At 42.9% G+C, this 25,251-nt stretch overlaps 1 protein-coding gene across 4 annotated transcripts in view; it reads left to right on the top strand.

The window, feature by feature from the left end:
* Nucleotides 1-25,251, top strand: part of SMG6 (SMG6 nonsense mediated mRNA decay factor) — a 227,848-nt gene that overhangs the window by 78,701 nt on the left and 123,896 nt on the right. For all 4 annotated transcript variants that reach the window (XM_028109088.2, XM_028109089.2, XM_028109091.2 and 1 more), the window contains exons 11-12: nucleotides 20,592-20,708; nucleotides 22,267-22,435. In XM_028109088.2, coding sequence (XP_027964889.1) covers nucleotides 20,592-20,708; nucleotides 22,267-22,435 — 286 coding nt within the window. The remainder of the gene's footprint in view (nucleotides 1-20,591; nucleotides 20,709-22,266; nucleotides 22,436-25,251) is intronic.

The raw sequence follows: 25,251 nt of genomic DNA, 5'->3' as shown, positions 1-25,251 counted from the left end.
ATAATTTAAGAAATTCTCTATTAATGGACATTTAGGTTGTTTGCAGGCTTTTCCTGTCCAAACTATGTAACAGTGAATTTCCTCATTCATATCATTTCATACATTAGCTTTACGTCTTGAGATATTTTTCACTTTCTTTTTTGATTTATAGTTAACTACATGCGTGAATCCTATTATATTTCAGCTCCTTGGGGGTCCAGTTCATGTCTGATTCATCTCTGAAAGCAAAATGCCTAACACAGGGCCTTGCATATAGTAGCCACTTAGTAAAGGCTGACTGTGTGAATAAGGAAATGAATTAATCCAGGACTTACTGATGTACTACTACCTAGAACAGATTATCTCTGATCATTAGGCCCTGTGGTAAGTGCTTGGGAGTTACGAGTCTGTATTGTAGATTCTGCCTTAGTGGGATTTCCAGCCAGTGAGGGAAGCTTGATGGATTGTGCATCCTGTGCTAGGACAGCTCCGAGCCATGTGCCCATTGTGTGTTATAGATAGAAGAAGAGGCCTATCAGGCAGCATGGTACAGGTTTCCTTTTGGGGGGGAGAAGGAGGGGAGGGTTGCATCTTGCGTTTATTTTTTCGGAAAGCTGTATAAGAAATACCAGAATGCATAACTGGCCCCAGGACCCCTGTATTGGAAGCTAATTCAGAGGCAGACTCTGCATGTCCTCTGACCCTGAGAAACAACTGAATTGCATTTCTCTAGATTCCTGACTTGGCCTAAAGAGGGGATAAGTAGAATGAAAAGAGAAGATGGTGACAATGTGAGAGGGAACAGAGATGGCAGGGGAGGGACTGTTGGTGGGAGGGGTGACAGGGAAAGAGTAGAAAGATGCTTATTGAGGGCCTTTGTCCTACGGGTGAACTGGAAATCTTCTCCTGGAAGGGCAGGGCAGGTCAGGAATCACCAGCACACTCTGAGGACAGAGGGAAATGGTTTTGGGATGGGCTCCATGGCTGTAACTCATGCAATGGTTTCCATACCTCCAGAACACCAAGTGTCAACTGGTTGAAGATGAACTGGTCTGTGCTCTCTTTCTGCTGATTGGCAGTCTTCAGAAGTTCAGCTGGGCTCTGAAGGAGACTCTCTTGTTTGTGTAGTTTGATTCTTAGTTCCAGAATTTCCCTTTTCATGGAATCTCCCATTTAGTTCCTGATCTTTGGGACTTGTGGGGCTGAGAAGGCAGATTGATATTTGCGACAGAACCAGTGAAGGATGTTGTCTCTCACCCTGTCCCCAGGCAGCACAGGGCTGTGAGCACAGCAAGGCTGAGCAAGGTGTTGCAGGGAGAGGGAGGAGAAGTGGTAACAAAAAATGTCTGGAGAGAAGATGGAGGAGGCTGGGAGGGAGAAAAGAACTTGAAGAAAGGACTTCGATAATGGGGAGGAGAAAAGTGGACTTCGGAGAGTAAGGGTGGGAGAATGGCCATTTGGGGCCACAGAGGCAGGTTTGCCATTTTATTTCTTCTTGGCTCCTGTCATTCACTGTCTTTTGGTGTGCCCCTCCCTTTTTAATTTTTTTCCAGTTTTATTGAGAAATAATTCATATACATCACTGCATAAGTTTAAAGTATACAGCATGATGGTCTGATTTACAGGTATTGTGAAATGATCACTATAATAGGTTCAGCTGACATCCGTCTTCTCATAAACATGCAATAAGAAAAAAAGAATAAAAGAAAAATAAATGTATCCTTGTGATGAGAACTTTAGGATTTATTCTCTTAACGACTTTTCTATAAAATCATACGACAGTGTTAGTTACAGTCATTAGGTTGTACATAACATCCCTAGTACTTATTTATCTCACAACTGAAAGTTTTTACCTTTTGACCACCTTCTCCATCCCCCCCCTGCCCGCTCCCCAGTGCCTCACCTCTGGTAGCCACAAGTCTCATCTTTTTTCTGTGCGCTTGTTATGATGTTTTTTGTTGTTTCTTTTTGGATTTTTTTTTTTAGCTTCCACATAAAAGTGAAATTGTACAGTATTTGTCTTTCTCTGATTTATTTTACTTATCATAATGCCTTTCCAGGTCCATCCATGTTGCAAATGGTAGGATTTCCTATTTCTCTTTTTTTATGCTGAATAATATTCCATTTTATACACACACACACTACAACTTCTTTATCTGTTCATCCATTGATGGACACTTACTTAGGTTGTTTCCGTGTCTTGACTACTGTTAATAATGCTGCAGTGAACATGGGGATGCAGGTATCTTTTTGAGTTAGTATTTTCATTACCCATGGATATGCAATATTCCCAGAGGTGAAATTGCTGGATCATATGGTAGTTCTACTTTTAATTTTTTGAGGATCTTCCAAACTGGTTTCCATAGTGTTTGCATCAATTTACAATCCCCCCCACCCCCACAGTGGTGCATAAGGGCTCCCTTTCCTCCACATTCACATCAGCATTTGTTGTATCTGGTCTTTTTGATGTTCACCATTCTGATGGGCATGAGGTGATATCTCGTGGTTTTAATTTGCATTTCCCTAATGACTAGTGATGTAGAGCATCTTTTCATGAGCCTGTTGGCCTTTCATATATCTTCTTTGAAGAAATGTCTATTGAGGTCCTTTGCCCATTTCTTAGTTACTTTATTTTTTTGCTATTGGGTGGTATGAATTATTTTTTTAATTTTATTTATTTATTTTTGTATGAATTTTTTTCTATGTTTTGGATATTAATCCCTTATCAGATCTATGGTTTGCAAATTTTATTTTTCATTCCATAGGTTGTCTTTTCACTTTGTGGATGATTTCTTTCGCAATGCAGAAGCTTTTTAATTTGATGTAATTGTTTATTTTTGCTTTTGTTGCTGTGCTTTAGGTGTCATATCCAAAAAATTATTACCAAACCCCACATCAGGGATCTTTGTTCCTGTGTTTTCTTCCAGGGGTTCCATGGTATCAGGTCTTACATTTAAGCCTTTAATCCTTTTTTTTTTTTTTTTTGGTCTTTAATCCATTTTGAGTTAATTTTATGAGTGGTGCAAAGATATGGGTCTAGTTTCATTCCTTTATATGTGAATATCCAATTTTCTCAGCACCATTTATTGAAGAGACTGTCTTTTTTCCATTGGGTAGTTTTGGCTTTCTTGTCAAATATTAGTTGACCATATATGCTTGGGTTTATTTCTGGGCTCTCAATTCTGTTTCATTGGTCTATTCATCTACTTTTATGCCAGTACCATACTGTGTTGATGACTGTAGCTTTATAGTATACTTAAAATCAGGAAGTGTGATAATTCCTGCTTTGTTCTTTTTTTCTCTGTATTTCTTTGACAATTTGGGGTCCTTTGTGGTTCCATATAAGTTTTAGGCATTTTTTTTTCTACTTGTCTAAAAAATGCCAGTGGAATCTTGATAAGGAGTGCATTGAATCTATAGATGGCTTTTGGTAGTAGTGACATTTTAACAATATTAATTCTTCCAACCCATGAGCGCAGCATACCTTTCTATTTTTTGTCTTTTATTTCTTTCATCATTTTCTTATAGTTTTCAGTATAGAGATCTTTCACTTCTTTAAATTTATTCCTAAGTATTTTATTGTGTTCATGCTATTATAAATGGGATCAATTAATTTTTTATTTTTCAGAAGTGTTGTTGTTTGTATTGTAGAAATGCTACTGAGGGGTGCTTGGGTGACTCAGTAGATTGAATGTCTGCCTTTGGCTCAGGTTATGATCCCAGAGTCCCAGGATTGAGCCCCAAATCGGGCTTCCCCCTCAGCGGGGAGTCTGCTTCTTCCTTTGCCTCTCCACTTTCTTGTACTCTCTCTCTCAAAAAAATAAATAAAATAATTTAAAAAATGCTACTGATTTTTTTTTTGCTACTAATTTTTATATGTTAATTTTGTATCCTGCAATTTTACTGAATTCATTGATAAGATCTAATTTTTTGGTTGGGTCTTTAGGATTTTCTATATCGAAAATCATGTTGTCTACAAATAGAGACACTTTTACTTCTTCCTTTCCAATTCTGATACTTTGTATTTCCTTTTCTTGCCTAATTGTTCTAGGTAGGATTTCTAGTACTCTCTGTTGAGTAGGAGGGTGAGAGTGGGCACCCTTGTCTTGTTCTTGATCTGAGAGGAAAAGCTTTCATCCTTTTAGCACTGAGTGGTGGGCTTGTCGTATAGGGCCTTTATTATGTCGAGATATGTTCCAGAATTCTATGCCTAATTTATTAAGAATTTTTATCATAACTGAATATTGAATTTTGTTGAATGCTCTTTCTCCATCTATTGAGATAATCACATGATTCTTTTTCATTCTATTAATGTGATGTATCACATTGATTGATTTGCGTATGTTGAACCATCCTTGCATCCCAAGGATAAATCCCACTTGATCATGGTGAATAATCCTTTTAGTATGCTGCTAGTATTTTATTGAGAATTTTTGCATTTGTATTCATTGGAGATATTGGCCTGTAGTTTTCTGGTTTTGGTATCAGGGTAATGCTGGCCTCGTAAAATGGGTTTGGAAGTGTTCCCTCCTCTTTGGTTTTTTTTTTGAAACAGTTTGAAGAAGGATTGGTGTTAATTTCTGTAAATGTTTGGTAAAATTCACCAGTGAAGTGATGTGGTCCTGGGCTTATCTTTGCTGGGAGGTTTTGATTACTGATTCAGTCTCCTTGCTAGTAATTAGTCTATTCAGATTTTCTATCTCTTTCTGATTTGGTCTTGGTAAGTTGTATGTTTCTAAGAATTTTTCCATTTCTTCTAGGCTGTCCAGTTTGTTAGCAGATGACCTCTTATAAATCCTTTGAATTTCTGTGGTATCAATGTAATGTCTCTTTTTTATTTATGATTTTGTTGATTTGGGTCCTTTATCTTTTTTCTTTGGTTAAGCTAGCTAAGGGTTTTTTCATTTTTTTTTTTTATCTTTTCAATGAAACAACTCTTAGTTTGGTCAATCTTTTCACTTGTTTTTCTGTTCTCTATTTCATTTATTTCTCCTTTAATCTTTAGTAGGCCCTTTTTAAGAAGTAAGGCAGTGGTCTATAAATAAATCTATAAATAAGCCCTTTTCAGCTAGGTAGAAGCAGGTCAATTCTGTACTCCAAATGTAGGAAATCTCACAAGAAAATAAAGTTGAATTGGTGCTTAAAAACTGTTTGGCAACAGGTTGTGATGTGCACTGGGTGTTATACACAACTAATGAATCATTGAACACTACATCAAAAACTAATGATGTACTATACAGTGGCTAACTGAACATAATACAAAAAAAATAACATGAGTTTATACTATGGGAAAAAAACCTGTTTGGCAGGGAGTGCTAATCCCAGAGTTATAGAGCTTTGTTCTCTGTACCAGTGTTCAGATATTAAATTTAGCTTTTAAATCTCTCTGCTTCATAGCATGCTGTTGAACTTTTTGTTTTGGAAATAGCCCCAAAATGTACAGAAATTGAATTTTACAAATTAGACAGTTTCCCTTTAGTATCTATGTATCTATGTTTATATCTACATAATTACATATATTTATATTTTAAATTATATTATGTATATTATATGTACATTTATTTTTAGTAGCATATATACTTTTAAAATTGTCATTCGGTCCTTTAAAACAAGAATCTTTTGTAGCGTGTATCATACATCACTTTCTCATTCATCTAGGGTTTTTCTTTAAGATTTTAGAATATTTCAGTTTTTAGTCATCACCTGCATATAGCACTTGCACTTGGGTTTCTCTTACTCTCACAGTCTTTCTGTCACAGACTAAATGTTGGGCAAACAAATGCACTGGACATCAGGAGTCTTTTGCTTAAAGAAAACCCTGCATGGATCCTTTTGAAATAAGAATCATCCACTCCTAACTTAGTTACTATTTTAACTTAGTTTTAAAGATTTTCTTTTTTTTTTTTATTTGAGAGAGAGAATGAGATAGAGCATGAGAGGGGGGAGGGTCAGAGAGAGAAGCAGACTCCCTGCTCAGCAGGGAGCCCAATGCGGGACTTGATCCTGGGACTCCAGGATCATGACCTGAGCCGAAGGCAGTCGCTTAACCAACTGAGCCACCCAGGCGCCCCTTTTAAAGATCTTCTTAAGGCACTGTATACCTATCAGTATATAAATACTCCTATATCTATGTTTTTGGAAAAACATTGTTAGATTGTGATACTTAATGTGTTTTGTCTCACCATACAAATAACTTCAGGATAATTTTTCTTGGGTAACTTTTAACAGTATGTAGTATAAAGCCACATGCTGTAAAGCCCTTTCAAGATTATTTTTCATTTTTTTCATACAGTATCCCTTGCATAGAGTCCACGTTAAAAAAATGATTTTAGGGGCGCCTGGGTGGCTCAGTCGTTAAGCGTCTGCCTTCAGCTCAGGTCATGACCCCAGGGTCCTGGGATCGAGCCCCACATCGGGCTCCTTCCTCTGCAGGAAGCCTGCTTCTCCCTCTCCCACTCCCCCTGCTTGTGTTCCAGCTCTCACTGTGTCTCTCTCTGTCAAATAACTAAATAAAATCTTAAAAAAAAAAAAATTTAAAAATGATTTTAGAACTCAGTGCTGAGAAAAGATTTTTTCCCCTGAGTAACTGATATATTTATTCTTTTCCAATAATGACAACTATACAATTGTTGGTTTCCATTTTTGCTTTGGCTGCCAGGAAAATTCAGAGGTAAATTTTAAGTTCATTCATGGCACATGATTGACATATTTGTATTTTCCTTTTCTTCATCCTAATTTTCTACATCTACTTTAATGGTATTTAATTGTAGGTGATTTTGCCCTAAGTTGTCACAAGTCTTTTGTGGGATGAGGTATAAAAGAATAAATACAGGGGCTCCTGGGTGGCTCAATCGTTAAGCGTCTGCCTTCGGCTCAGGTCATGATCCCAGGGTCCTGGGATTGAGCCCCGCACCGGGCTCCCTGTTCCGCGGGAAGCCTGCTTCTCCCTCTCCCGCTCCCCCTGCTTGTGTTCTGTCTCTCGCTGTGTCTCTCTCTGTCAAATAAATAAAATAAAATCTTAAAAAAAAAGAATAAATATAACAAAACAATTAAATTTAGTTTAAAATAATGTTTGTGGGTTTGAGTTTATATTGTTGACAACCAATCAGCCAACTGATTACAAATTTGGAAGGGCTGTTGCTAAAAAGGATGTCCTTTCTAGGGCTTCTAAGTCAGAGGACTAGCTGATGCCTCATTGGATTTCTAGTCACCTTCATCAGGTGCTACCTTTCCTTGGCATAACTGTTTTATTTAGCTAGTATTCTGCTGACCTCTTTTCTGTTTTAAAACGCCTGGGTGGCTCAGTCGTTAAGTGTCTGCCAAATAAATAAATAAAATCTTAAAAAAACCCAAAAAACTACATGGTCCACGGGGGATGGGGTTGGATGAAGTCATTGCTTACTCGATCTAGTTGGGCATTGATCTTGGATTATAAAGCTTTGAGGAACTTTTTAGAGTGAGTTGCTGGAGTAGGAGCAGGATGAATGTGCAGATTTGGATATTCACAAGGAATTCACCCAAGAATTGTGTCTTATCATTGGCCTCATTTTTTAGTACTGACTCCTCAAGATTTGTGTGATGGCTTGAATCTTTGCATTCTGTAAGCTTCTCGGAAGGAGTCCAAGAGATCCTTCCTATCCTGGTACCTCTGTGTCCTGCCTGTCTCAGAATTGCCTTATTTTGGCATTGTTTGCAAACTCTGTCATACTGTTTTTTAAAAAATGCTTCAGGAAGCCATAAAACGAAAAGAAATTGAGTTAATCTGTTAAAATGGAAGCTGAGCACTTCCCTGCCCTTCTGCCTGCCATATCAAAGGAGCTTTCTCTGAATCAGGTTGTCTGCAGGCATTATCTCTCATTAACTTTTACTTTAGTCCCAAAGTGCTCCCAAGCTTCATACCAACAAGGATGGGTTTCAAGCTGTTTTTCTAAATCAGCTGCCAAACCTGTCTACTCCATCAGAAGGGTTGTGGCTGTATTAATTCCTTCTCACTGCTGCAGCAAAAGTTTCTTTCTAGATTGGCTCATGGGTATGACTTTTTAGGAAGCCTCCTTCACTTTTCTTCTCCACCACAACCCTAAATAATTTCTGACACAAGACACCCCAGTTCTCCTGATAGAATTCCATAGGGACACTTACCTGCCTGATGTAATTAAGAAGCTGCTACTCTTTTTTTACTCCTCTTTGCTTCCCCCAAATATTGTGAGAGAGGCAAGCCTTGCAGAACCTCTGGTAAGCAGTGTAGAAACAGAAACTCTGTCCTTCAAGATTTACTTCCAGATGAGATGCTGGAATGGCAGGCCCTCTTCTCTGGGCCCCATCCCTGAGGGACCTAGCTGGTACCTGCATGCCATTCTGCCTAGCAGCTCTTCTTGCCCAAGAGGGGCCATGTATTTGTATAACCCTGGAATCAGGCAGGAAATTCTGAGTGACAAAAATATCAATCCAGAGACACAACTAAAGTGGAAATGGCCAGAGTGTGTTTTGACTGGTTGCCTGCCTGCCCTTCTTCCTCCTTCTCTCTCCCCCGACCACCTCTATCTCTCTCTCCCCCCCTCCTTCCTTGCCTGCCTACCTGCCTGCCTTACTTCCTTTTCCAGGAAATCTATAAGTGTACCATTTCTAACATGGGTATTCTCTGGAAAAAATGAAGCACTCGTTTAGGAGTGCTTTCATTTTTCATTGTAGAGAATAGAAATGGTTTGCTATCTTGCCAAGATGTTTTGATAGAGTCCCCAGGATACTTCTTGGCCCTAGAGCTTCATATAAAGGAGGAGGGTAAGCCAAGCTGTCCTCTTCAGAAAGCCTAGCACTTCTGGAGATCATTTTCTCACCTTCAGAAGGTAGCAGTTGTGTTGTAATGGTATAAAGAGCTTTGGAATCAACCGGATCAAAGGTTTGAACTCTCTATCCAGCCATTTATCAGCTGTGCGACCTTGATGAAGAAAGTTAATTTACCCTCTCTGAGGCTCAGTTTCTTTGTCTGTAAACTGCAATTATTGCTAGTTTGCAAGGTTTTTCTGAGTGTCAAATTGTGTACTAGGCACTCAGTAGATGTCCAGCTTTATCAAATCAGCCTCGGGCGCCTGAGTGGCTCAGTCAGTTAAGCGTCTGCCCTCGGCTCAGGTCATGATCCCGGGGTCCTGGGATCGAGTTCCTCATCAGGCTCCTTGCTATGCGGGGAGCCTGCTTCTCCCTCTCCTCCCCAGTTGTGCTCTCTCTCACTATCTCTCCCTCTCTCTCTCTCAAATAAATAAGTAAAATCTAAAAAAAAATTTTTTTTTATCAAATCAGCCTCTAAGTTATGAATCTTTAAAATCTTAAATGATGAGTCAGACTAATGGCCTTTTAATGTCATTCCTATATTTTTAAAAAAATCTTAAGAGTTTTATTGAGATCTAATTGATGTTTATCAGACTATACATATGTAGACTGTACAATTTGATGAATTTTGACATATGTATACATTTGTGAAACCTTCACCATGGTCAAGATAGTGAACATATCCTTCACTCAGAACTAATACTTGTGCCCCTTTGTAATCCCTTCTTCCCTAACCTTTCCTTCCAATCCCCAGGCAACCACTGAACTGCTCTCTGTCACTGTAAAAGAGTTTGTATTTTCTAGAATTCGACAATATTTCCTTTCTCTCTGTCTTTGTCTTTTGGCCTGTCTTCTTTATTCCACAGTAATGATTTTGACATTTATCCATGTTGTTGAATGATTCAGTCGTTTGTTCCTTTTTGTTGCTGAGTAGTCTTCCATTGTATGGATATACCACAATTTGTTTATCCATTCTCTTGTTGATGGACATTTGGGTTTTTTCCAGGTTGGGGCTGTTATGGAATAAAACTGCTGCAAACATTCAAGTGTAAATCTTTGTGTGGACATATGCTTTCATTTCTCTCTCTCTCTCTCTCTCTCTCTCTTTTTTATGTTCCTGGTTATTTTCTTTTATCTTATTATGTTATGTTAATCACCATACATTACATCATCAGTTTTTGATGTAGTGTTCCATGATTCATTGTTTGCGTATAACACCCAGTGCTCCATTCGGTACGTGCCCTCTTTAATACCCATCACCAGGCTAACCCATCCCCTCACCCCCCTACTGCTTTCATTTCTCTTAAGTAAATTCCTAGAAGTGGTATAGCCAGGTCGTTTGGTAAATGAATGTTTTAAATTAAGTTTTATTTTGTTTTAACTCTTTAATAAATTTCCCAATTGTTTTCCAAAGTGGCTGTATCATTTTATATTTCCAAAGTAGTGTGTATGAGCTCCCCGTACTCCACGTCCTCAGCAACACTTGTTCTTTTTTTGGTTACAGCCATCCTAGTGAGTATGGAGTTGTGTTTGTGGTTTTGATTTCCCTAATGATCAATAACGTTGAGCATTTTATCAGAAGTGCATGATGAGCACGCACTTATTTGCCATCCATATATCTTCTTTGCTCATTTTTTGTTTATTATTAGGTTGAAAGAATTCTTTATATGTTCTAGATATGAGTCCTTTGTCAGATAGGTGTTTTACAAATATTTTCTCCCAGGGAGAAAATTTTCTCTCTGGCTTCTCTTTTTCATTTTTGTCTTTTGAAGACGTGTGTGTGTGTGTGTGTGTGTATGGTTTGTTTTGATGAAAAAAAAATTTTTTTTTGAAGTTTGGTCTACAGATTTGTTGACAGACAGTTTCCACATGGTATTGAGGCTAATATTGCCAATTAAAAGAAGACTTCTTAATATTCATCTAATTAATGGTCCAAAGCATTGCACACTGAAAATGCATAAGCAGTTTCATTTATGAAGAAAACAATGCTAAGCAACATGTTTTAAGTAATTTTTCCCCCGACTGTCCTTGTTTAAAGATCACACATACCACTGATTTGAGATTTATACCTTCCCTTATTTTTTGAGCAGCAAGAACATGTTTAAACAGTTCACCTTAGCTTCTGCAATTTGTTCTTCTTGTCATCTTCCTTCACGTTCTCATCACCTCCACTTTGTGGTGCTTGACATGGATTTTACGGACCCAATGAGTCATAGCCTTGATAATGAAGTTCTCTTGCTTTACTCCTTATTCTTTAGACAGAAATTCTGTCTTCAGTGAACTTTCCTGTCTTTTTTCTTATTTTCCTTTTGGTTGCCCCTGGCAGTTTCTTGCTCAGTCTAGATAAAGAGCCACTGTAGCTCAGGCCAGGCAACACAAGATGAGAATGAGGGGCTGCAGCATCTGTGCAGAATAATCAGCTAATTGGGGAAATGTCCTGTTCTTCGTAAAACAGAAATGTTTCTGGAATCCTAGGTTAGATCTTTTTGGGGTCTGTTTACTGGTTTTAAACTTTATATTTTGAAATAATTATAGATTCACAGGACGTTGTAAAAAAAATGTACAGAGAGGTCCTGTGCACCCTTCACCCCTCCTTCCCTAATGTTAGGATCTTGTATGACTTTAGTGCAATATCAATGCCATGAAATTGACATTGGTACAATCCACAGACTTTACTCAGATTTCACCAGTTATGCATTTACACAGTTATATATTCGCCAGTTGCACATTTGTGTTTGTGTGTATGTACGGTTCTGTGCAATTTTATCACACAGGTAGCTTCTTGTAACTGCTACACAGTTAAGGTGCGGAACTGTCCCATCACTGCAAAGCTCCCTAAGGTTACCTCTTTAGAAATACCCCTGTCCCCTTCTTTCCCCAAATCTTAACCCCTGTTCTCTGTCTCTATAATTACATTATTTCAAGAATATTTTATAAATGGCATCATAGAGTATGTAATCTCTTGAAATTGGCTTTTTTTGCTCCACATAATTTCCTGATGGTCTATCCAAGTTGTTGTATACATCACTTTTCTTTTTATGGCTGAGTAGTATTCTGTGCTGTGTGGATGTTCCACAGACAGTGGAAGGACATTTGGTTTTTTCCAGTTCAGGCTGTTGTGAATAAAGTGGCCGTGAACATTTGTGTACAGATTTTTGTGCAAACATAAGTTTTCATTTCATGCGATAAATGCCCAGGATAATTGCTGAATCATAAGTACATTTTTAGCTTTAGAAGAAACTGCCAAACTATTTTCCAGAATGGCTGTGCCATTTTTACATTCCAGTCAGCTAGGGATGTATGATCCCGTTCCTCTGCCTCCTCACCAGCTTGTTGGTGTCATTACTGTTTGTCATTTTAGCCATTCTGATAGATGTGTAGTGATGTCTCGTTGTACGTTTAGGTTTCATTTCCCTAGTGACTAACGATACTGAACATCTTTTCATGTGCTTGTATTTCATCTATATACCTTTTTTTGGTGAAATGTCTGCTTGTGTCTTTTGTCCATTTTCTAATTAGATTGTTTTCTCACCGTTGAGTTTTGAGAGTTCTTTATATCATCTAAATGCCAGTCCTTTGTAGTTTACAGATATATGGTCCCAGTCTGTAATTTGCTTTTTCATCCTCTTACAGTTTTTTGCAGAGGTTTCAGTATCTCATTTTAACTTTTTGTAGATTGTGCTTTTGGCATTAAGTGCAAAAATTCTTCTCTTTGCCCTAGGTCCTGAGGATTTCAGTTTTTTTCTAAAAGTTTTATGGTCTTATGTTTTTACATCTAAGTCTTTGATCCATTGTCACTTAATTTTTGTGTAAGGTGTGAGACTTAGGTCAGGGTTCACTTTTTGGCCTGTTGAAGTCTAATTGTTCTAGCACGATTCATTGAAAAGGCTCTCCTTTCTTTGACTTAACATGAGGAAGAATGAGTCCTCCCACTTTGTTCTTTTTCAGAATGGTTTTGGCCATCCTAGGCCCTTTGCCTTTCCATATAAATTTTAGAATAAGCTTGTCTTTGTCTACAAGAAACTTGGCTGAGATTTTGATGGTAATTGCATTAAACCTATAGATCTATGTGGGGAGAATTGACATCTCTGCAGTGTTGAGTCTTCCAACTTATGAACATGGTAAATCTCTCCGGTTATTTAGGTCTTCTTTGATTTCCTTCATCAGTATTTTGTAATTTTCAGCAAAGAGATCCTGTACATATTTTGTTAGATTTAATATTTAAAATAGCTAATATTGGGGCACCTGGGTGGCTCAGTCGGTTAAGTGACTGCCTTTGGCTCAGGTCATGATCTCAGGGTCCTGGGATCAAGCCCTGCATCGGGCAGGAAGCCTGCTTCTCCCTTTCCCACTCCCCTGCTTATGTTCCCTCTCTCGCTGTCTCTCTCTCTGTCAAATAAATAAAATCCTTAAAAAAATAAATAAAATAAAATAGCTAATATTTTATATGTAAGTATTTTGTTTTTTTTGGTGTTATTATAAGTGGTATAGTGTTTTTATTATCTATCTATTTATTTATTTATTTTAAGATTTTATTTATTTATTTGACAGAGAGAGACACAGTAAGAGAGGGAACACAAGCAGGGGGAGTGGGAGAGGGAAAAGCAGGCTTCCCACTGAGCAGGGAGCCCAATGTGGGGCTTGATCCCAGGACCCTGGGATCATGACCTGAGCCGAAGGTGGACGCATAACGACTGAACCACCCAGGTGCCCCATAATTTTAGATTCCACATAGTTGTTACCTTAGAGCTTTTTGTGCAGAACTATGGAGAGTCTAAGGTTTTCATATTCGTAGAAAGGGGAGAGGAGGAAGTGTAGCTTGCAGCTTGAATCATAGGCATGTGACAACCAGCTATGGAAACAGCATGGGTACAAGAGCGAACAGACTTAAATTCAAATCCCAGCTCTGACACTGGCTTTGTGACGTTGGGCAAGTCATTTAACTTCCTTGTTTCCTCAACTGTCAGAGAGGGAAAATAATACCTCCTGGGCAAATCTTGTGTAAAGTTTTGAGATTTTACACACACACACACACACACACACACACACACACACACACTCTCTCTCTCTCTCTCTCTCTCTCTCTCTGTGTGTGTGTGTGTGCCTGACACAGGTCTAAGTATATCTTAGCTATTATTTCAGGCCACAGTGGAATCATGTCGTTTATGGTTAGGATTCACAAATGAGAGGCATAGTGTACCTACTGTTGTGAACAGCACACATGTCCTGAACCCCGTCATGGTGCTAATTTTCAAGGATGTGAAGTCCTGACAAAGCTGTTGTCCTCAAGGGGCTTATAATTTTGTTAGGGAAGCATGCTATATGTATAAAAATTGCAGGACAAACTGTCACTTGTTAAGTTCCAAATGTATGGGGCAGACAGTGGGTGCATCAAAAAACTTTGTCTTCCTGGGTTTTGTTTGCCCTTTTGTACCCTGCTCAGGGAGGTGGCTTTGGGATGTTGTTGATGAGAGAATGTGTGGGGGTGGGAGGGAGTGTGTACAGATTTAGGGGAAGGGATTCATGTGGGAATATGTAATTAATTTTTATACTTTCCCCAGTAAACCATCGACCCTTTTTATGATGTCATGAGGGATTCCTTAATTTTGCAGCTGCTTCCTGATTACGTCAGAGAGGAGCCTCTCACCCCACAGCCTGGAGCTGCACTCATACAAGAATTGGAAACAAATGAAGTGCTGAATATCTAATGGCTTCCACAGGGAGAGCCAGTTCAGACTTCCCAGGCCTCCTTATGCAAGGTCTTCCTCAAGTATTTCTGACCCCCTGAAGTGTCTTTGTTCTGGAAAGACAGGACTGGCTCAGAGCCAAGTGGACCGGAGCCTAGGGACTCCTTGATGCATACCTCCCTCCCTCCAGGTGTTCTGCAGTCCCAAACTTCTGCCCCTTTCCTGGACCTCCTTTGGTAGGTGTTACCCTCTTTGAGGTCTCAGCATCCTCTGGAACCTGTCGAGATTATTAGTAGGGGTCCTTGGCCCCTTCCAGTGAATCCCTTCCCTCCCACACATCATTTCCACCGTTCTTGATTTTCTTTCTGCAGCATTTCTCACATCCGTACACTCCTGTCCATTCCCTCTTCTAGTGCCTATAAGCAAGATGTTACATTTACTTAGCTTTATAAAGTTAACGAAGTGCACTACATATAATTTCTCTCGGTTCAAAGAACTTCATGCCTTCTTGGCTTCCCAATAAGTCTCCCTTCCTTTTACATTTTCCCAGCTACCCTAATCCGTCCTAAATGTTTAATCTTCAGAAAATACTCACCTGTGCTTCATTCGGAAACCTCGAGCGGGTGCCCTTCTCACCCCGTGCCAGGTCAGGTCTGTGTTTCTTGCTGTGGCCTCACAGGCCCGGTGCTTTGTGGTCCCCATCCTGTGGCACACTGAGTGCATCGTTTGCCGTGTGGGAGGGTGCTTGGTGTGCCCCTACCTGCATGCCTCCTCAGTAACGTGCGGTCTGTCTGTCATCCTCCCAATTCCATCTTTGTTCATTTTTTGCACCCTTGCTCAGAAGTGCTCTCTTCCGTGAAACCTTCTCTGCTATACCCTAGCTGGAAATGAAAGAAAGCATCTTACTTCCATCTTCCTTGAATTATAGTTATTTGGGTCTGTGTATTCTTCCTGTCTTCCTCATTAGATTATCATCTTCTTATGGCTGGATCCTATTTTCTTTTTATCCTCCACCACTGGGCTGAATAAATAACTTTGGGACTAATGGGAGAAGTCACTTTGTTAGGAGGTTGGGATTTCCTTTGCCCTCCGTCTACCCACTAAAAGAAGTCAGGGTTTTACAGCCTACAAAATCCAAAAGCGGTAGCAGGCATGCCAGGAGGGCCTCTTAGGGAGGAATCACTGCCTTCCATGTTCCTTGGTTTTGTTGCAGCTGTACCATTTGGGAATATGTTGTTCATGGCCAGCCTCGGGTCAACCTATGCTCTGCCATTATGCGTGAATATTTTGCTTGGGTCTGTTGGTGCCTGGTTTTTCTGACTCATTCATTTTACTTCTCAGGGAATAAAATGATGCCCTGATGGCCTGGACATCTCTGCTTTTGCTCTGGGATTTTATCTGGTTTCTATACAATGACTGCCTCTTCCACCCCACCTTCAATCAGCAACTGCCACAGGGAACTCCGTAGCTCGAACAGCAGCAGTCGAAAGATGCTCTCACTGCCCACTTCCTGTAGACAAGGAGGTTTTGGTGGGCTGCTCAGGAACTGTGCCAGCCCTGTGTCTGACTGGTGACTGACTCATGAGAAAAGCAGCCTTATGTCTGAAAGATAAGAGCCAACAAATCGCCTCCAGGTGGTGTTAGTTTGGAGGTGACTGACCATTCATTTCCTGTCTTTGGGAGGAGCTGGTGGGGAGGGAGTCAGTGAATAAAGTGGTCTTGCCTGCATTTTTCTCCAGCTATTAGTGAAGCAGCTGAGCAAATAGTTGGTTCTCTCTCCTGGGATGGCTAGTGGACTCCACCAGTGCCTGAAACCCTCCACTGCTGTCAGGGTACCAGACCTGTGTCATCCATCCTGTGTCTCCCCTTCAGCACTCTTGTCATCCTCTTGCCAGGAAGCTGGCTCTCTGCATCAGGGAAACTCTGCTTGTTTCACTGCTGCCAGATTTTTCTGTGACCAGCCAAACCTCATCCCTACTGATACCGGTTGCCTCCAATGTTCTCCCTGACCCAGGAGTTGATCAGAAGCGATGGTTCTGAACCGCTGTCCCTTGGCTGGGCATAGAGGGTCCAGGCAGGTGGGCCTGCCTCCCCTTCCCTCCCCTCCCCCCTCCTCCCTCCTCCTGCCTCATTCCCATTTCCTGCAGGAGGATGCTTTGCCATCCTGGAGCCGTCAAGCACGGCTTTGCTTTGGCAGCACCGTTGCGCACACGCTGGTGGGAGAGGGGACGTGTTTATCACTTTTCCTGGAGATTATCTGTTTAAGCACTTCTCTGACAGTTACAATAACAAGGGCAGTGTGTTGTGTTTCCCAGCAGAAGGACACTTGCTGTTGAAAGATGTATAGCACTAATTAGAAATACATAACATCCGGCCACATGGCAGCCTTCTCCCGGCCGCTCCATTTCCTGATTTCATACAACTTTGACGACAGTTGGTTTATGTTTTCCATGAATATGTTCTCAGAAAAATGAGAAAGTCTCCCTGTTACATAGGAGTGAGAAGAATATTTCTGCCTGAGCAGGTATTTGGGCATAGGAATAGTGGGGGCTCTGGTCACCTGCCCATCTGAGAGCATGTGGGAAAGGGCAGAATCAAGTTCAGACCTCAGGTGACTTTCTTGGTAAGAAATATTTCTGTCTGACTCACTTAGCCAAAGCCATCCCCCTAAACCCTTGAGCAAGCCTGCTTTTGGAAAGAAGGGGAAAGGCTGTTTCACAGTGTTAATGAGTTCCTCAGCTCATGTCAGGCTCCTGCTACCTGACACAAAGCCAGAGGAACCCAGGCAAATACCAAGGCAAACAATGCTTTTTCCTTCCCCGCCCCACATCATTTGTTGGTCTGACCCAGCCCAACTCCAGGGATATATATGGGCATTTGTCAGACTAGGGCCAGTTTCCTAGCTCTAGCCCCAAAGTGGGTGGACTCTGGGAACCTGGATGCTGTTTTCCTACTCAACTTGTATGAGAATGAACACTTCTCAAGGAGTGGCATCTTATGGCTTCTAGCCTACAGAGGCCTAAGTGAGGTGGAGAGTATCTCTGAAGATGCCGTAACACTTAATGTAGTTCTCACTGGAGGCACTGGGTTTGAGTTGCCATGGTTACTTAGATAAATAGCAGTTTCTTTCACCCAGTTGTAAGGTCCTGTGGTTGCAGGGACTGTTTTATTTGTAGCTGTGTTCTCCGTAATACCCAGCACAGGGTGAGGCACACTATAGATGTTCAGTAGGTGCTTGTGGTAGCACTGAACCATCGAGGAGGGCAGGCCTTCCAGAAAGTACTCTCTGTGACATGGTCAGAAGACTGACTGAGACCCAGGCATTCTGACCCCCATATAGCTGTGATACTACCACCTGCTTGATCAGAGCGAAATAGCTCAGTAGTTTGTGCCTCCCCCAGACCATTGCAGGGAAGTACTGTCAGGCCCTTTATGGAGAGGCAGGAAGAGGTGAAGGTTGAAGGTGACATAACCATGGCTAAGAACAGCGCATTCATGAAGCTGCCTTTTCAGGAGCTGCTCTGAGAGGTAGTTGAGGCTTTCCACACTTAACAGCAAAGAGGCTCCAGTTGTTGCTACCCTCCCTGGTCCCCAGACCTTTTTAATAGCAGGAGGCTTAAAAAAAGAGCCAACCTGGGAGCGCCTGGCTAGTGCAATCAGTTAAGCGTCTGACTCTTGGTTTGGGCTCAGGTCATGATCTCAGGGTCGTGGGATCGAGTCCCAAGGAGCCCGCTTCTCCCTTACCCTCTGAAGCTCCCCCTGCATGTGATCTCTCTCTGTCAAATAAATAAATAAAATCTTTTTTAAAAATTAAGATTTTATTATTTGGGGAAGGGGAGGGAGGGGGGTCTGGGAGGGGCAGAGGGAGAGAGAGTCCCAAGCAGACTCCTACACTGAGCAGGGAGCCCGACACGGGGCTCATGACCTGAGCCGAAGGCAGACGCTAAACCGACTGAGCCACCCAGGCGCGCAAATAAAATCTTAAAAAAAAAAAAAAGGAGCCAACCTGGACTCCCCAGAGGTCACAAGTGTCATTGTTTTTAAGCAGTTCATTCTCCCTCTTGAGCCCTAGTCACAACTTTCCACTCTGAGAAATAGCCTAGCCTGAAATTACCATTTGTCTTAAAAATAGAAATGGGCTTGGTGAAAGTAATCTCCCTTTGCCACATCTTATCCTTATCCAGGTTAATAAGAGTATCTTATTGTAGTCTTGGGCTTCTCAAAATGCCAGTCTCTTTGAGCTAAGACACCTCCTTCTGTGCCTTTTCAGGGCCTTCTGTGTGCAGGTAATAACTTATGCCTAAGATGCCCCGTTGATAGGGGGTCAGTAATGTCAACTACCAGGATGTGGCCTCCCCTTAGCCTATTCTAGCTTCCTCTGTTCTGGACTTACTCCCCCATTCTGGGCTGGCCTTGTTTCTAATTAGAGGCAGGCTGCTGGCAGTGTTCAGCAAGGGCCTAGGCTGAGCTGGGGGCAGTACAGAGAGTGATGCTGCCCAAAGTAAGGGGTGGAGGGGAGAAGTTGCCATTTTTCTTAGGATGGCATATACATCTTCCCCTTCCCTGCTCTCTACTCTCTCCCCTCTTGGTTCTTAGATGCTTGTATCTTGGTCTCTGTAGCAGAGGTTTAGGGCCTTACCAGAAGAGGAATGAGAGTGGTGACCTATTCTAATCACATGGATTGTTACCACTTCCTTACTGCCTGCCACAGTTGAGTCGGAAAGTTAGAGGGTGACATTTGGGACCAGTCGGCATCTGGAAGGATGGCAAGAAAGCCACAACAGACGAGTACTTTGCTACACTGATGCTATTCATATGTTGGGACCTTCTGACCAGCAGCCTGTTCCTTCTCACTCCCAGAGCTCTCTAAAGTGGTTTGGGGCTGGCTTTATATACTCCAGTCATGTTTGCTCCTGTGGCCAAGGCGGTTAGGAGTAACTGTGTGGTTGTGTAGCATCTCCTGGAGTACAGACTTCAGTTAGGCCCCATTGACAAGACCTAGTGTCAATGAGGAGAGAGGCAAGAGGGCTTCCCTCTGACTATTGAGGTTAACATGCAGGCAGGCACAGAGATCAAACATGTGGCTAATTATCCTTTTAACACTCGGAGATTCAGAGTGTTCTCCTTTATTACGGAGGGAATGAACAGGTTAGATGGCAGAGCGAGTGACCAGGCGCCTGATTCCATATCCTGTGCGTATTGGGTGTCTGTCTCCTCCTCTGAGGCTGCAGTTGGACTGCTGCCTTCTGTTTGTCACAATTCCTCTCAAGTCTGGATTAAGTGGCTATCAGGGTGGGCCACTGACAAGGAGTAGGTACAGGCAGGGTGTTGAGAGTGTATGTTGTAGCTTCTGCCAAAGAATAGCTCTGGCCACCACCAAGGTGGCTCCCGTCGCTGACCTGCAGCCAGAAGGAAGTTAGGCTGAGAAAGTGAGAGGGAGAGGGTGCTGGGATTGGGAGCCAGAGATTTGTTTTTTAGCCCTAGGGGAAAGAATTTGTGAAAATATGAAGTACCACTGGTTAAGTGCTTATTATGTGCCCATTTTCCTATGTAAAATTAACTCATTCAGTGAAAATAGGTTATTTGTAAGTGGAGGAGTGACGGAAGGTAAGGATGGAACCAAAGTTAGTGACTCAAGAAGATAACTTAAATTTGTATTTTTGTGATCTTAATTGATATTTGTACTCCTTCTAGCTGTATGTTAGAGAGACTGAGTTAATTAAATACGACTTCTTGTTACTATAATAGCTTCACATTATTAGTAGCCAACTAAATACAGAGAACCTGTAGCTCTGGCCCAAACTGTCCACCTTGGGGTACCTGGTCCTGGGGAAGTGATGCAGAATTTACACAGGGGATCCCTATAATAATGTTATCAAGTGCTTACCCATATACCAGCCATCGTGGTAAATGCTTCACGTGCATTATTTCATTTAGCCTTGTAGCGATGCTTAAGAGAGAGGAAATATTACTACTTAGCCCCAGTCTTAGATGAGGAAGGGGAGCTCAGTGACATGACCAACGATGTGCACCTAGTGAGGTAGAGAAGAGTAGCCCTTGACCCCCCAGGGCACTGATGGAGTTTCATTTGCCTCTCCTCAGACTGCTTCTCGGAGGAGTGTCGCTCTGTGATCCAGGAGCAAGCCGCAGCGCTGGGCTTGGCCATGTTTTCTCTCCTGGTGCGGCGCTGCACCTACTTACTTAAGGAGTCTGCCAAAGGTAAGCAGATGAGGGACCCCCTGACTGATGGCCTTTCCCCTGCCTGGGCCCTTTGCAGACAAGCTCAAAATGCCACCCTACCTTCTCAGCATCTCTTCCCTCTACTTGATATTCTTGCTCTTCCCAATAACCCCTCTTCCGTCTGCCCACCTAACTAGCCCCACCTCCTTTTGCATTCTGTTTACCTCTGTAGCCCTCTGTTCTTGGGGGAACTATCCCCTCCCCCTTTTCTCTAGTAGTTAAGATTTTTACTGTATCTATAAGCTGCTGTGGGTTCCTGCAACGTTAGAAAACCAGCAAAGAGTGTTTCCGTTCTTGTTCATAATTGATATTTTGGTTTCTCTGCTCTATCTCTGTGTCCTTCTTTGTCTGGTACTGGTGGGTGTTGTAGCCACTGTGGACCAGCCACCTTGGAAGACTCACTGAACCAGAGCATGGGCTGTTTTTAGCCCTTGAGTTGATCAATGCCCCCATATGCATTAAGGTTGCCCTTAGAGAAGTAAGCCTGACTGCTGAGCCGTGTAAGGTAGGGCTGAAGGTTGCCCCTTTCTCTCAGCTCCTGGATCAGTATTGGTGAGTATTGAGGCCCCTCTGTTATCCCCCTGCCACTTCAATTTTGTGAATGCCTCCAGACTCTGGAGCTGCCTTTTTTTGGAGGGAGGGTTGAGGTTACTTTTTATTTTGAAACAATTTCAAATTTATAGAGAAGTTGCAAGAATAATACAAAGAACTCTTACATATCCTTCACCCGGATTCCCCATTTGTTAACATTTTACCGTAGTTGCTTTAAGTTCTCTCTCTTTCTGTACACACACACATGCTTATTATTTTTGTTCTGAACTATTTGATTGTAAGTTGTAGACATGGTAGCCCTTTCAGTTGACTGAATATTTCCGAATAACACGGACATTCCCTTACATGACAGTGCAGTAATCAAAATCAGGAAGCCAACACCGATACAGTACTGTTGTTGAATCTACAGACTTTATTGAGTTTATACCAGTTGTCCTAAAAAAAGTTGTTTTCTGGTCTAAGACCCACTCCAGGATCACACATTGCAATTTAGATGCCATGTCCCTTTAAATTTCAGCAGTCTGGCATTGAATGGTTTTCTCAAGTCTTTCTCTCTTTCATGACCTTGACATTTTTGAAGCATACGGCCCACTTACTTGGTCGAATGTCCCCCAGTTTGGGTTTCTCTGATATTTCCTCATGGTCAAATTCAGGTTATGCAGCTTTGGCAGGAACTCTGGTGCCATCTCGGTGCGGTGCTGAAGGAAAGCTAAAGGGGGGGCTAGAGGCCGGAGTGGCAACTTCAGCCAGGCCACCGGTGGAGCAGAAACAGCTCTCTGCAGGGGCAGACTCAGTGCACTGGTTCTCTCTTTGTCCTGCTTTTCAGAATCCTCTTAGGTGCTGGCACTTGTCCTCCGCTTCTGGGCCCAGCTTTCCTGTGGACTTGGTCTCCCTTCCCTAAGAGCTTGCTGCCGTCCCAGCGCCCCAGGCCTCCCTCGTGGGCCACAGCAGACCTAGGCCCAGTTCTCACCCTTTGCCTCTGCAGCTCAGTTGTCCTCTCCTGAGGACGAGGATGACCAAGATGACATCAAGGTGTCTTCCTTTGTCCCGGACCTGAAGGAACTCCTTCCCAGTGTGAAAGTCTGGTCGGACTGGATGCTCGGCTACCCAGACACCTGGAATCCTCCACCCACATCCCTGGACCTGCCCTCACAGTGAGTCGGCCTGCTCATTCCTTCAGCACCGCTGGCCTCGGCCCACCTGTGATGCCACAGCTCCCCTCCTGGTCCTCTTTGTTTCTTCCCGACCGCTGCCTGCTTGTTCCTCTCTTCCCTCCTCATTTGAACTTTGCCTTTTCACTTCCTTGAACCCCTTCCTTGTGCCCTGAGGCTTTAGGCTGTTTTTCCCTGTTGTCCAGCCTGTCCCTCCTCTTCTCAGTCTGTCCTCTGTCGCTCTGTAGCTTGCTCTGTTTTGTTCTTTGTCCTTGCTCTTGCTCTCTTGCTCTCACTTCATGCTCTTCATGCCTCCCATGTCTGCAGCTGCCTGTCCGGGCATGTGTCTGTGTGAGGGGGAGGCCTGGTCTCTTGCTCTCACTTTGAGTCTAGCTCCACACGTCCGTCAGGCTGTGTGCTGCCGCTGCTTGTGCCACCAGAAGCACTCCGCTCGGGCCTTCCTCTCGTACACTGTAATGCGTGAGGAGGGCAAATGCGCACACCTCTCTCTTCCAGTCACTTTGTGTCCCATGTCCCTGTCTCTGTGTGTCAGCGTGCTGTCTGTCAGAGCATTTTAGGTGTGGGGCGTGTTGGTCTGGGGAGTATGTGTGTCTGCCTGGGTGCGTTTATGTAGATCTGTTTGTACGCTCGTGTGACTTTTTTCTTTCTTTTTGCAGATTGTGGTAAAATATATATGTAACAAAATTGTCATCTTAACCATTTTTAAGTATCTGATTCAGTAGCATAGTATATTTACGTAGTTGTGTAACCATGCATGGCTATTTCTTTCTTTTTTTTTTAGATTTAATTATTTGAGAGTGTGCATGAGTGGGGGAGGGGCAGAGGGAGAGGAGACAAGCAGACTCCCTGCTGAGCGGAGAACCCAACTCAGAGCTTGGTCCCAGGACCCTGAGCCAAAACCAGGAGTTGGACGCTCAACCAGTTGAGCCACCCAAGCACCCCACACGCATGGCTGTTTCTTGTGTCCATATCTGTGTGTAGGTTCTAGCTCTGTGTGTGCCTTTGGCTCTGGTTGTCTGTGTATGTCTGGGTATCTGTGTCTGAGTGTGAGGGTCTGTGTGTGTCTGTCTAGGGGTCTCTCTGAGGGTCTTTTGGTGTACCCGTCCATGTCTGCCCGTGTATATGTGTCTACATGTGTCTGTGTCCATGTCTCTTTCTATCCTTAGGTGTAAGGGGTCTCTTTAAGGGATTCATGTGTCTCCATGAGGGTCTGTTTCAGTGTGTCTGTCTGTGTCTCTCTCAGATTCTGGGTCCATGTCAGTCCATGTGTGCTTTGGTCCTGTCCATGTCTCTGTGTGTGGGACTGTGTCCTGTGGGAGTGTGTATGTATGTTCCTGACTGTCTGCGTCGCGTTTGTCCGTGACTGCGTCTCTATGTGTAAGTCAGCGTCTGTGTGCTGGAAGGGGCATTTTTGTGTATGTGGGTCTGCCTGTAGCTACCTGCCTCTGCCTGCCTCGTCTGTGTCTCCCTGCCTGCATCACCTCTAGCCTGCCTGTCTTTGCCTGGCTTGGCGCGTGCCTGCCTGCCTGCCCCTTATTTATCTGCCTCTGGTGTTTGTGTGTGTCTGCATCAGGGGTCAGCAAACTGTGGCCCAGGAGCTAAGAATGGTTTACATTTTTAAACGGTTGAAAAAAAAAAAAGAATAGTATTTCATGACTTGTGAAAATTATTAGGAAAGTCAAATTTCAGTGTCCATGAAGTCCTACTGGAGCACAGCCATGCTTATTTGTTTACACTTTGTCTGTGGCTGCTTTCGCAGTGCAGCCGAAGAGCTGAGTAGTTACAATAGAGACGTTCTGGCCTGCAAAGCCCAAAATGTTTACTATCTAGCCCTTTACAGAAAGTTTGCTGACTCCTGCTCTCTATGTGTCCCATTTTTTTCTTGTGTTAGTGTCACTATGTGTGTATGTTCATGTTTGCACAATAGTTTCTTGATGTGTGTGCATGTTGGTGCTGCCCATCTCTGGTCAACTCTGTTGATTGTCCATCTCTCCCTCCCTCTACCTTTCTCTCTCTTCCTGTCTCTGTCTCTTTCTCTCTCTTTCTCCTTTTCCTTTCTCTTTCTCTCGCCCCCCTGCCCTGTGGTTTGTTTTGTGGTGTCTGGCAAGTGCAGCGTACTCAGCTCCTTCAGGCTCTGTGCTGGGCGTGTGTGTGTGTGTGTGTGTGTGTGTGTGAGAGAGAGAGAGAGAGAGAGAGAGAGAGCGAGCATCCATGCCCAGCATTTCATCATTCTTCAGTGCTCTCCTCTGGAAGGGGCACATACTGGAGGACAGAGTGTGGAGACCTAGGCTGCTGCCGATGGTACTTCTCTGGGCTGGGCGCTGCCCATGTAAGTCTCTCCACTCATGGGTGATCCACAGAGGGAAGGCTGCAGGAGAGATTTCTGGCCAGTAGTTTATTGACCTCTCTGTGTGAACTGGGTGCCTCTTTCTCCCCCTTCCCTCCCAGCTCTAGCTCTGTAACTGTGTGGCTGATGCTCACAGCATCAGACAGTTCTCTGCATCCTCCTGTGAACCCTCCTAGGTTCCCAAAATGCACCCCAGGCTGAGGCCTTAGGAACCAGGGATGAGCCATCAGCTAAGCAGCTGGGGTCACACAGAGGAATGGACTGATCTGCTGGCTAGGGGCAGCCGTTTCCTGGCGGTGTTCCCTAAACAGTTAACATGTACAGCCTCAAACTTTTCAGGCTGTTGTTAATCTATAATGCCGACTAGGCAATTTGCAGTTTTGGAAAGAAACTGACAAGGAAGGTCTCAGCTCTCCAAGTATCTGAAGCCACTGCTTCTGAGCCTGCACAG

This window comes from Eumetopias jubatus, unplaced genomic scaffold (genome assembly GCF_037043125.1).
Source record: "Eumetopias jubatus isolate StellerSeaLion01/CBP00866 unplaced genomic scaffold, mEumJub1_p1.0 scaffold_10, whole genome shotgun sequence".
NCBI classification, from domain to species: Eukaryota; Metazoa; Chordata; class Mammalia; order Carnivora; family Otariidae; genus Eumetopias; species Eumetopias jubatus.
The sequence above is the reverse complement of the archived record's forward strand: the minus strand, read 5'-3'. Positions and strand labels throughout refer to the sequence as shown.